Raw genomic sequence first — 12,910 nt, 5'->3', positions numbered from 1 at the left:
AGGGAGAGTGAATTAGGATCATTGTCCTACAGTCAGGGCCGAGTTAGACATTGAAAATATGAGAGATGGGCGGTGCGAGGGGGTTACAGAGAGGTTTTTGACCATGATTAAAGCTCCACACATCAACATACGCACCGGACAGTGAAGTGTAAATGCAGTGGGGGTGAATGGGCCACGTGACGGCCCCACACTAGCGTAGCGGTTAGTGGGTGCTATTGCAATGTGGGGCATCGGAACTCAGAGTTCAAATCCGCCGCCATTAGTAAGAACTTTGTCCGTTCTCTCCGTGACTGTTTGGGTTTCCTTCGGGTATTCCAGTCTCCTTCCACAGTCAAAGACGTACTGGTTAGTAGGTTAATTGGTTCATTATATATGTTCCTGTCTTTAGGCTGGTGTTAAGTAGGTGGATTGTTGGCAGGTGCGGCTCAAGGGGCTGCAGGGCCAGTCCAGCGTCGTATCGCTAAATAAATAAAAAATAAACAAAATAGTAATAAGGAAGTGATGGAATGAGGTCAGAGGGCAGATGTCCATAAGTCATATGGCTCGGGGTCATTTGTCTCGCCCCCATTTGGTGCTCCCTCCTGTTATCCCCTGTCAGTCCCAACCTCCCTGACACAGATGCATCCAACACAGATCTCCTGAGGCCCAAACAGACCTGCTTCCACACCACCCCTGCCCGCTTGCCCACAGTGCGTCCCGTCAGGGATCCTGCTACAAAGGTCTGCTGAGGGAAGGGAAGGGCGGCTATTCTTATTGCGCCTTAAACTGGGGATATCCCTGGGGTGTAGGCATCACGCAGTGTGGCACACAGCAAGATCCCGAGAGCTGTCTGCATCAGAGAGCATGTCTTATGGGGCTTGGGGTTTTCTCCTTGGAGTGAGTGAGAGTGAGGTGTAATGACAGAGATGTACCAGGCATAGCTAGGGTGGGCAGCCAGAGACTCTTTCCCAGGGCACCAATGGCTCAAATGAGAGGACATGATTGTAAGATGAGTGGAGGAAAGTACAGGGGGAAGCCAGAGGTAGGTTTTCTTTTGCGCAGGGACTGGTGAGTGCGTGGAACACACTGCCAATGTGACAAAAGTCCTTGATGAGGATGGTTTGGACCCAAATTCTGGAGTATCCAAGGCTGGGATCGAGAACTGAGCACGAAACAGAATTCTAGATGATATCTCAGGTTGGGTTTACAATTGAACACTGAGGCTCCGTTCAGAAACTCTAAATAATTCTTGGAGCCCAAAACATGACTGCCAACTAGCCGGACGGTGCTGAGCCCTCAAAGGGGCCACACCAGCTATCCAAATCCGGAGAGTTAGAGCGTCTAAACCCCGGAAGCTGGCGCGGTTGGGTGCCTCTTGTAACAGCCAAGAGTGATGGAAGAGGGAGATACACTTGGGATATTTAAGAGGCTGTTGTATAGGCACATGCATGTTTGAAAAATGGAGGTTTATGTAAGAGGGAAGGATTGGGTAGGTTAAAAAGCTGGCACAACAATGTGGGCCAAAGAGTCTGTACTGTGCTGTAATGCTCTATGTTCTATGCTCAGTAACGCAGTGATGATTAATTTCTTCCTGTGGCAAGAGGGTTGACTGCCCACTCTCTGTGAAGGAGACAGAACCAGCTGGAACTGCTCACACTGAGCACCAGTTGCCTATTTGACGGTGTTAAAGCCGAGCCCATTTCTGTCATTACAAGAAGCTCCTGACGGATGCCGACTATGTCTGTTGTAGCTGAGGTTATGTCTCTGAGGAATTACCATGGCCTTATCTGTCCACAGCCTCCCCCAGAGGCACGCTGAGGCTAGACACAGAATGAAGGAGCCACACCTTATTCTGGTAGTCTGCATCCTGATGGTATCAACATTGAATTCTGGAAGTTTTTTTTATCACACTCCCTCTTCCCCCTTCGTCACACCCCCACTTTGTTTACCCTTATCTCCCCTACTCATTCCCCTCCCCTGCCTTCCCATCCTGTCCTTCATCCACACCCTCCTCCCTCTAAGCCATAGCAAGACGGCACAGAGACCAATGGTGTCATGTTGCAGACAACTCACCAGACAACTAGATACTCTTTTTCTAGATATACTTCAGAAGTGTGATTGCAGCTGTCGTTTCCCTTTTAAGGATGCGTTTTTGAGTTGACTAAACAATCTGGTGATGTGCAGTCTGCTGGGGGATTTGGCGTGGGTGAGAGTGGAGAGTGCAGCTATGTCTGGGGCGGCTATCACCGGTGGTGGCTGCACCGATTCCTGATGGTGGAACACGAACCCATGGTCAGCTCCGTTACTTCATGCCGATTAAAGTGTCGGGCAAGATTAAAATCGTCGAGGAAGAGAGCAGAAAACAAACGGGGGTGCAGCGCCATCTGCCTGCGTTTGACCGGTCTCTCTTCTTGCTACCACCGTTGGGCGAGAGGTGCAGGACACTTGGGTCCCATGCCACCAGATTCAGGAGCAGTCGTGGCCCAGGAGCATCGGTCTCCAGGATGGGCTTCATTTGTCTCTGCGCTAAACTGTGGACTGCGCGCTCATTTTCAGGGACTCTGCAACTCATGTTCCATGAGTTTTTGTTTAGTTTTTTTTACTATTTGCACAATTTGATCAAAGCACTTCAGCGCTGAACTGACTCTGCAGCTGAGGCCTGCAGCCATCGGCACAGGAATGAACTGGTTCCCTGGCTGAGGCCTGCAGCCATCGGCACAGCACTGAACTGGTTCCCTGGCTGAGGCCTGCAGCTATCGGCACAGGAATGAACTGGTTCCCTGGCTGAGGCCTGCAGCCATCGGCACAGCACTGAACTGGTTCCCTGGCTGAGGCCTGCAGCCATCGGCACAGGAATGAACTGGTTCCCTGGCTGAGGCCTGCAGCCTTTGGGCTTCTGGACCGGCCTCACTCACTTCAGTGTCTCTGAGGCTGTTGTCTCACTTTCAGGGACCCTGTGGTTAATACTATTTGTTTACTTTTTATTGTTTGCACGATTTGTTCTTTTTTTCCACACATTGGGTGTTTGATGGTCTTTGTTGTGTGGGGGTTTTCTTTAAATTGGTTCGATTGTGTTTCTTAGTTTTATGGCTGCCTGCAAAAAGATGAATCTCAAGGTTGTGTATACTATATCTTTGAACTCCAGTTCCTCTCCTCCTTCCCTTTCTCCCATGCTCCACTGTCCTCTCCTGTTAGATTCCACCTTTTTCATCCCTTTGCCTCTTCCAACTTTCACCTCCCAGCTTCTCACATAATTTCTTTATATCCTTCTCCCCCATCAGCTCCCTTCCTCCCCCTCACCTGGATCCAGCTATTTCCCTTACCCGTACTCATTTTTTTCTTGGCTTCTGCCTTCTTCCCTTCTGGCCACTAACCCTAACCTGTACACCTTTGGACTGCGGGAGGAAACCAGAGCACCCGGAGGAAACCCACACGGTCATGGGGAGAAGGTACAAACTCTTTACGAACAGTGCAGAAATTGAACCATGGTCTTCTGCTGGATCGCTATCACTCCCACGGGGAATATTTGGGACATTGAATTGGCCAGAATCCCATACGCAGTCATGGAACAGAGGTGACGACTAGGAGTGGAATTAATGCCTTCAAACTCCCTCGGAGCTGTCCAGGAATACTTGCCGTCTCATCCACCTTCTTCACATCCATGTGATCACAGACTCTCCAGGAGAGGGGCAGATGGCCAAAACTGATGATCCTTCAGTAACCTGAGTCCCACAGGCCCAGATGGCAGAGAAAGCCCTGGAGATAGAGTCATAGAATTATACAGCATAGAAAGAGGCCCTTCGGCCCAACGGATCGATGCTGACCCGGATTCCATTTAAATGTCCTCTTGGCCCACAGTTGGCCAATCTCCCTCTGATCATTTCCTATCCATACACTTGTCCAAGTGCCTTTAAGATATTATTCGTGGTTTTTAATTGCTGTTATCAAAGTGAAAGTGAAAGTCAAGTCTATTGTCAGACATGTCTGTCCAGATGCAATGAAAAACTCACTTGCCACAGTATCACAGGCTCATAACCAGATAAGTTGTGATGACAGAAAAAATATAAATTAAACATAGATCTTTCCTGTCAATATACGATGGACCACCCTCTGGACGAAAAGGTTGCACCCATTAAACCTATGCCCTCTAGTTCCTGATTCCCCACCCCTGGGAAAAGGACTGTGTGCATTCACCTTGCCTATGGTCCTCAGGATTTTATACACCTCTCTATCATTATCCCTTTTTCTCCTACAGTCCAATGCATAAGATCCCAATCTGCTCAATTTTTCTCCATAATTTAGTCCCCTGAGTCCCTGCAACATTATCACGAATCACCTCTGCACTCTTTATGGTTTAATGGGAGCTTTCGTATAGCAGGGTGATGCAAACTGAACACACCATTTCATTAACGGCCTCACCAACGTCTTGTGCAGCTTGTCCTGATGGATCAGAATCAGAGTCGGTTCATTATTACTGACACGTGCTGTCATCTGTTGTTCTGCTCCTGTATGTGTACAACAGGGAACCGGCATAAGCACCGGCCTGATGGGCCACAAGGCTCGTGACAGACTTTAATCTAAAAAAATATGTTACAACAATAAATAATGTAAAAACGATAAAGGAGATAATGTTCATGGGCTCATGGACCATTCAGAAATCTGATAACAGAGGGAAAGAAGCTCTTCCTAAAATGAATGTGTGTCCTCAGGGTCCTGTGCCTCTTCCCCAATGGTAGTAATGAGAAGAGGGCATGTCCTGGATAGTGAGGGTCCTTACTGATGGATGCTGGCATCTTCAGGCAACTCCTCCTGAAGATGTCATTGATGGTGAGGAGAGTTGTGGCCGTGATGGAGGTGGGTGAGCCTACAGCAATTCCCTGCACTGGAGCCCCCACACCATGCTGGGTGTCCTTCTTTACCTGTGGACATCACCTTTCCCTTTGACCAGCCTGTGAATGGCTCCATGTTGTTCACTTCACCGTGTTTATGTCCCCACAGGTACAACGGCCCTAACCTGGTGCTCAAGTACGACAAGGTCCGGAAGAGGCTCCGGAACATAGCCGTAGACGAAAGGAGCTCCCCGTACTATGCCCTCCGCGATCGCCAGGGCAACGCTATTGGTGTGGCAGCCTGTGACATTGATGGCGATGGAAGGGAAGAGATATATTTCCTCAACACTAACAATGCCTTCTCAGGTAGGTGTATGCCTTGTGTCTGGTGGAAAGCAATGTACTGATATGTAAGAGTACAGGCCCTTTGCCCCATGATGGCACCAATTGGCACCAGTGGTGTCTCCACATGAGACCCAGATACAACACCCATAAATGTGGAGAATTGCTTGTGTCTACCAACTACAGACAATCCCCGTATTACAATAACAGAAGTTTGCCCTTACAGAATTCACAAATTACTGACAATATAAATGCAGCATAGAATAAAAATGTGATTTGACTGAACTTATGTGAGAGAAAGTAAGTAATAAATTGTGTGGGTACATTGGGAGGACACACATTATCCAGACCATGCTCTCTTCTCACTGCTGCCATCATGCGGGAGGTAAAGCAGCCTTAGATCCCACACCATAAGATTCAGGGACAGGCTCTTGAACCAGTGTGGATAACTTCATTCAACTTCACTCACCTCAGCACTGAATTGATTTCACAACCTGTGGATTCACTTTCAAGAACTCTATAACTTATATTCTCAGTACAATTTGTTCATTATTAATTGTTTTATTTGTATATGCACAATTTGTCTTCTGCACATGGTTTGTCAGTCTTTGTGAGTAGTTTTTCATTGATTCTATTGTACTTCTTTGTTCTACTGTGGATGCCTGCAAGAGAAATGAATCACGGTAGTACATGCTGACATACATGTACCTTGATCATAAATTTACTTTGAAATGCTGACAGATTGGATTGGATTTGACGGGAATCTTGGTCAGCATAGACTAGATGGGCCAAAGGGCCTATATCCATGCTGTATGACTCTAAATAAGCACAAAATGTATACTTTTGCAACTCACATTTAGAACATAGAACCTAGAACAATATGGCACAGAACAAGCCATTCGGCCAACGATCTTGATGCCAATTGAAACTAAATATCTGCCTCCTGTGTATCATTCAGATCCCTCCATTCCCTTCCCTTCATATTCACGAGTTTGTTTAAAAGCCTCTTAAACATCACCAAACTGTATTTCTCCACCAAAATTGGTTTATTATTGTCACGTGTACCGAGATACAGTGAAAAAATTGTCGTGCATACCGTTCATACATATCAAATCATTACACAGTGCATTGAGGTAGTTCAAAGTTCAAAGTACACTTATTGTCAAAGCATTTATGTGTTAGTACAGTATATGAGATTCATTTTGTTGTAGAGATTTATAAGGAAAAAGAAATACAATAGAATTTTACAAAAACTACATAAACAGACAAATGCCAATGTGCAAAAGAAAACAAATAATATTGAGAAGATGAGTTGTAAAGGCTCATTGAAAGTGAGTCTGTAGCTTGTGGAATCAGTTCAGAGTTGTGGTGAGTGAAATTATCTATACCGGTTCAAGAACCTGATAGTTGTAGGGTAATAACTTTTCTTGAACCAACTGGTGTGGGTGGTGTGAGCCCTGATGAAGGGTCTCGAATGGAAACATCAACTGTTATAAACACAAGAAATTCTGCAGATGCTGGAGATTCCAAGGAACACACACACACACACACACACACACACACACACACACACACACACACACACACGCAGAATGCTGGAGGAAATCGGCAGGTCAGGCAGCATCTACAGAGTGGAATAAACAGTCGGTGTCTTGGGCTGACACACTTCATCAGGGCTGGAAAGCAAGGGGGAGAGGGCTAGAATAAGAAGGTGTGGGAGAGGAAGGAAGGCAACCTATGCTCTCACTCCATCCTCCCGCCACCCCACTAACAATAGGGTTCCCCTGGTCCTCACCTACCACCCCACCAGCCTCCGGGTCCAACATATAATTCTCCGTAACTTCCGCCACCTCCAACGGGATCCCACCACTAAGCACATCTTTCCCTCCCCCCCCCCCCGCTTTCCGCAGGTATCGCTCCCTACGCGACTCCCTTGTCCATTCGTCCCCCCCCCATCCCTCCCCACTGATCTCCCTCCTGGCACTTATTCCTTGTAAGCGGAACAAGTGCTACACATGCCCTTACACTTCCTCCCTTACCACCATTCAGGGCCCCAGACAGTCCTTCCAGGTGAGGCGACACTTCACCTGTGAGTCGGCTGGGGTGATATACTGCGTCCGGTGCTCCCGATGTGGCCTTCTATATATTGGCGAGACCCGATGCAGACTGGGAAACCGCTTTGCTGAACACCTATGCTCTGTTCGCCAGAGAAAGCAGGATCTCCCAGTGGCCACACATTTTAATTCCACATCCCATTCCCATTCTGACATGTCTATCCACGGCCTCCTCTACTGTAAAGATGAAGCCACACTCAGGTTGGAGGAACAACATCTTATATTCTGTCTGGGTAGCTTCCGACCTGATGGCATGAACATCGACTTCTCTAACTTCCGCTAGTGCCCCACCTCCCCCAGTACCCCACCCGTTATTTATTTTTATACACACATTCTTTCTCTCACTCTCCTTTTTCTCCCTCTGTCCCTCTGACTATACCCCTTGCCCATCCTCTGTTTTCCGCCCCCCCCTTGTCTTTCTTCCCGGACCTCCTGTCCCATGATCCTCTCATATCCCTTTTGCCAATCACCTGTCCAACTTTTGGCTCCATCCCTCCCCCTCCTGACTTCTCCTATCATTTTAGATCTCCCCCTCCCCCTCTCACTTTCAAATCTCTTACTAACTCTTCCTTCAGTTAGTTTTGACGAAGGGTCTCGGCCTGAAACGTCGACTGAAGCTCTTCCAATAGATGCTGCCTGGCCTGCTGCATTTACCAGCAACTTTGATGTGTGTTGTTAGGTGATAGGAAAAGTCAGATAGGTGGGGAAAGGGGGTGAAGTAAGGAGCTGGAAGGTGATGGGAGGAAAAGATAAAGGGCCAGAGAAGAAGGAATCTTATAGGAGTAGAGAGTTGACCATGAAAGAAAAGGAAGGAGGAAGGGCACCAGTGGGAGGTGACAGGTAGGTGAGGGGAAGAGAAGAGGTGAGGGGAAGAGAAGAGGTAAGGGGGAGGCAGAGTGGGGAATAGAAGAAAAGAGAAGGGGAGGGGAAAAAATTACCAGACATTGGAGAAATCGATGTTCATGCCATCTGTTTGGAAGCTACCCAGATGGAATATGGAGTGTTGCTTCTCCAACTTGAGAGTTGCCTCATCGTGGCAGTAGAGAAGGTCAAAGACTGACACATTGGAATAGGAATGGGGAATGGAATTAAAATGGTTGGCCACTGGGAAATCCTGTTTTTTGTGGAAGAAGCGATAGCCCTCAACAAAGTGGTTCCCCCAGTCTAGGTCAGATTTCACCACCATAGAGGAGGCCATATCAGGAGCACTGGATACAGCAGGTGACCCCAACAGATTCACAGGTGAATGCCTCACCTGGAAGAACTGTTTGAGGCTCTGAATGGAGGTGATGAATGAACAGGTGTAGCAGAAAGCAGAGAGTTGGGGGGGGGTTGGTGAGTAAAGATGTGTTTGGTGGTAGGCTTCTGTTGGAGATAGTGGATATTTCAGAGAATGATGTTCTGGATGCGGAGGTTCATGGAGTGGAAGATGAAGACCACCCCTGTTAAGACAATCGAAAGATGGAGTGAGAGATGATGTCCGAACAATGGAGGAGATGTGGGAGAACTCAGCATCAGCGATGAAGGAAAGAAAACCCGGAAGTCTGAAGAATAAGGATATCTCTGACATCATGGAAAGGAAAGCCTGGTCCTGTGAACAGATGTGGCGGAGATGAAAGAATTGAGAGAAGGGAATGGCATTTTTACAGGAGACAGAGTGGGAAGAAGTACAGATAAGATAGCTGTAGGAGTCAGTAGATTTATAAAAGATACCAGTAGACAGTTTGATTCCAGGGATGGAGACAGAGACACTGAGAAAGGGGTGAGAGGAATTAGAAATGGCATTATCAACTGTTTATTTCTTTCCATAGATACTGTCTGACCTGCTGAGTTCCTCCAGCATTTTGTTTGTGCTACCTTGATTTCCAGCATCTGCAGATTTTCTCTTGTTTGTGAACATTCTGTAGAAAACTACTTGCAAACAACTTCATTTTATGTATTTCATTGTGCTGAAGAGTTTGGCAATATTTCTTTGATTGCACAACTTAAGCCTAAAAAGTTAGGGTGTTTCCCGTGTAAACTACAAGACATTGCTACTATCCAGGCACTTCCTGTAATGAGATCTTCAGGCAAATAAACCCAGGTGTTGAGTAAACTCAGACTTGGAGGTAGAAATTAACAATGGTGATTTATTTGGAGAACTTAACAGAGGAATAAAAAATACATCAGAGCATAATGACTGAAGGGGGCTCGAGTACACAGAACCTTAGTTCACTTGGAACCCAAATTCACGACTCAACGATGAACACTAGTCGTGACAAACTTTAATATGCATATAGCAGGGGAACCCTGTGCATATCAAAATCAAAACTCAGTAAACTCAAAACAGGATGCATGAGGAACCTGCATTCAAAAAACAAGTGGCGTGAGAACCACAAGGAAAACTTAATGACCAAACCAGTCACTTAGCAAGTTCGAGTTAAATCAAATCAATGATGTTCGCGTGCATAGGAGCACTGAGTCCTGACGCCCTCCACAACCCTGTGCTGGTCAGAAGAGTTCGTGACACCATCATTCTCTACATAAAATTTTCCCCCTCACATTGGCTTTAAACTCCTCCACTGAACCTTGAAAACTTATGGACGATAAATTGTAAGGGCCATGGTGTGTTAGACTGGGAGATCTAAAGTCCATGGCTTCTGTTCCGTTGTTCCATTTAGTCACAGCAACCTTCTCGTTTTTTTCACAGGCATGGCCACATACACCGATAAACTCTTCAAATTCCGAAACGGGAGGTGGGAAGACCTGCTGAGTGATGACATAAACGTCCGCCGACAGGTGGCCAATCACTTCGCTGGGCGATCAGTGGCATGTGTGGATCGGAAGGTAAAAGGGTCAACGTAGTCTCGTGTCAGATCCCAGTTTGCAGTTTGCCCTCACGCAAGGTGTGCTGAGGAGCAGAGAGACAGTGAATGGATTTATCCGACCTTAGGCGCCACAGTGGCACGGCAGTTAGCGTAACCTATTATAGCACCAGCAGCTCCAGTTCAATTCCCACCGCTGTCTGTAAGGAGTTCTTATGTTCTCCCCAAGATTGTGTGGGTTTTTTTCTGGGTGCTCTGGTTACCTCGGACATTCCAAAGGTGTACTCGATATAGGGGTTAGAGTAAGTAAGTTGTGGGCATGCTGCGTTGCGTCAGAAACATGGCAACACTTGCAGGCCGTCCTCGAACTGTGTTGGTCATTGATGCAAATGATGCACTTCACTGTACGTTTCGATGTACGTATGACAAATAAAGCTAATCTTAATCTTAAAAGTCAACTCTGCACTTACATAGCACCATTAATGAAGTAATACTTCACAAGATGCACCAATTACACCAATCCAAGAGGGAGATATTACCCAAGATGACCGAATGGATTTTAAGGCATTAAAGGAGGAAGGAGAGGGCGAGAGATGTAGATAGATGATGCCAATTAAAACTGATCTCATCTGCCTGCATTGGTTTGTATCCCTCAATTTCATAAGACATAGAAACAGAATGAGGCCATTCAGCCCATTGAGTCTGCTTCACCACGTCTGATTTATTTTCCCTCCCAATCCCATTCTCCAGGCTTCTCCCCGTCACCTTTGACATCCTTACTGCTCAAGAAACGATCAATCTCTGCTTTAAATATACCCAATGACATGGCCTCGACAGCCATCCATGGCAATGTATTGCACAGATTAACTACCTTCTGACTAAAGAAATTCTGTCTCATCTCCTTTCTAAAGGGACATCCTTCAATTCTGAGACTGTGCCCTCTGGTCCTAGACTCCCCCTTTATAGGAAGTATCCTTTCCCCATTCACTCTATCTAGGTTTTTCAATATTCAATAGGTTTCAGTTAAATCTCCCTTCATTCTTCCAAACTCCAGCGAGTACAAGCCCAGAGCCATCAAACACTCCTCATCCATTAACCCTTTCATTCCCAGGATCTTTCCCTGCCTTTTCGTCTGCTTGTCTAAACATCTTTTAAATGTTGCTTATGTCCCGTAGCTGTTTCAGTCATTACCAGGTCAGTGCTTTGGAATTCTGGAAGATGACAACCCATGCATCCATTATCTGCATAGCTGCTGGCTTCAGAACCCAAGATGGCTCTCTGGCCCTGGAGAATTATAACTTGGTATACCAATAATTCTCAGCGTGTAGCTTTTCACTGATTCTAATTTCTTTGAGCTCCTCATTCACTCCAGACCCATTCACCTTAATATTCCAGGTTTCCTGGCCTTCTTCCACGTGAACAAACACAATGACTTGCTTGTGGTAATTAATTCCCCCTCGGGTTAAGTGCAAAGGAAAAACCAAGTGAGAACTTCCACACTCCATCTTCTTGTTCTGGCTTCTGCCCCCTTTCTTTCTAGTCCTGATGACGGATCTCTGTAGATGTTGCCTGGCCTGCTGAGTTCCTCCAGCATTTTGTGTGTGTTGCTCTGGATTTCCAGCATCTGCAGAATCTCTTGTGTTTCTGAATCTGAATCTGCAAGGACATGATGAAGTTCAAGTTCAAATTCATTTTAATGTCATTCACCCATACACATGTATACCACCAAACAAACTCACTCCTGTGGACCAGCACATTACCTGTAACACATACACATAACAGTACTAGCACAGCACATATACATATAACAGTTCTAGCACAGTAAATATAACTCATATACATAACAGTTCTAGCACAGTACATGTAACTCATACACATAACAGTACCAGCGCAGTACATATAACTCATGTACGTAACACATAAAATGATATTGCCACAAATAATAAGGTGCATAAAGTCATGGAAAAGTACAGTACAGATACAGACTATTTGGCCCATCTAATCCATGCCAAACTATTTAAATTGTCTTCTCCTATTGACCTGTACTGGGACCATAGCCCTCCATACTTCTACCATCCATGTACCTATCCAAACTTCTCTTAAACATTGAAATCAAGCTCACATGCACCTCTTGTGCTGGCAGCTCATTCCGCACTCTTAGAACCCTCTGAGGGGGATAATGGATGTTCTAGAGAGATGGTGAAGATGCCTGTTAGAACCTCAGTTAACTGGGCTATACAGTCCCTCATCATCCGACCAGTTACATTATCAGGTCTACAGCTTCACGTGGGTTGACCCTGGCTAGAGTCTTCCTCACATTAGTTGCATCCTACTCGTTAGGGAAGAAGTGGGGCGGGGGGAGGCTTTCTTTGCCAGCACATCGTTCCATTGATCAAATCGACCATAAAAGACATTCAGCCCATCAGGAAGAGAAGCATCACTGTTGTTGACGTGCAGGGTGGGCTTGCAGTCCATTATGGTCTGAATGCCTAGTTTCATGCACCTCTTGTCTCTCATGTCACAGAAATGGCTGTACATTCCTTGTGAAAATCCTTCTAGTAAAATGGCAGTGCAGTGTTACACAGCAACTTCTAAAAGATCAAACTTTTAAAAGTACTTCTCACGATCGCCAAAAGCCGCTGGACATTAACATCTTAAAGTACTAAAGGTCAATCCCATCAGCGATTTGCTGTTTGGTGGAGAAACAGAAGGAACTGGACTTGGTGTGGACCGTGTTGCTGCCTGCGTCAGAGGACATCGGAGTCGGTGCACGAAGGCGGCGTGCAATGTATCAGCCGGTGATTGTCTGAGCTACTTTTCTCGTAGTCACAAGACCCTGGTG

General features: G+C 46.3%; 1 protein-coding gene across 3 annotated transcripts in view; it reads left to right on the top strand.

Annotated features, from left to right (window-relative positions):
* The window catches only part of crtac1b (cartilage acidic protein 1b), a 292,689-nt gene that overhangs the window by 85,995 nt on the left and 193,784 nt on the right, over window positions 1-12,910 (top strand). For all 3 annotated transcript variants that reach the window (XM_072239018.1, XM_072239019.1, XM_072239017.1), the window contains exons 3-4: window positions 4,978-5,174; window positions 9,954-10,090. In XM_072239018.1, coding sequence (XP_072095119.1) covers window positions 4,978-5,174; window positions 9,954-10,090 — 334 coding nt within the window. The remainder of the gene's footprint in view (window positions 1-4,977; window positions 5,175-9,953; window positions 10,091-12,910) is intronic.

Source organism: Mobula birostris, chromosome 21 (assembly GCF_030028105.1).
Source record: "Mobula birostris isolate sMobBir1 chromosome 21, sMobBir1.hap1, whole genome shotgun sequence".
Classification (NCBI taxonomy): Eukaryota; Metazoa; Chordata; class Chondrichthyes; order Myliobatiformes; family Myliobatidae; genus Mobula; species Mobula birostris.
This window is presented reverse-complemented; position numbering and strand designations above follow the sequence as displayed.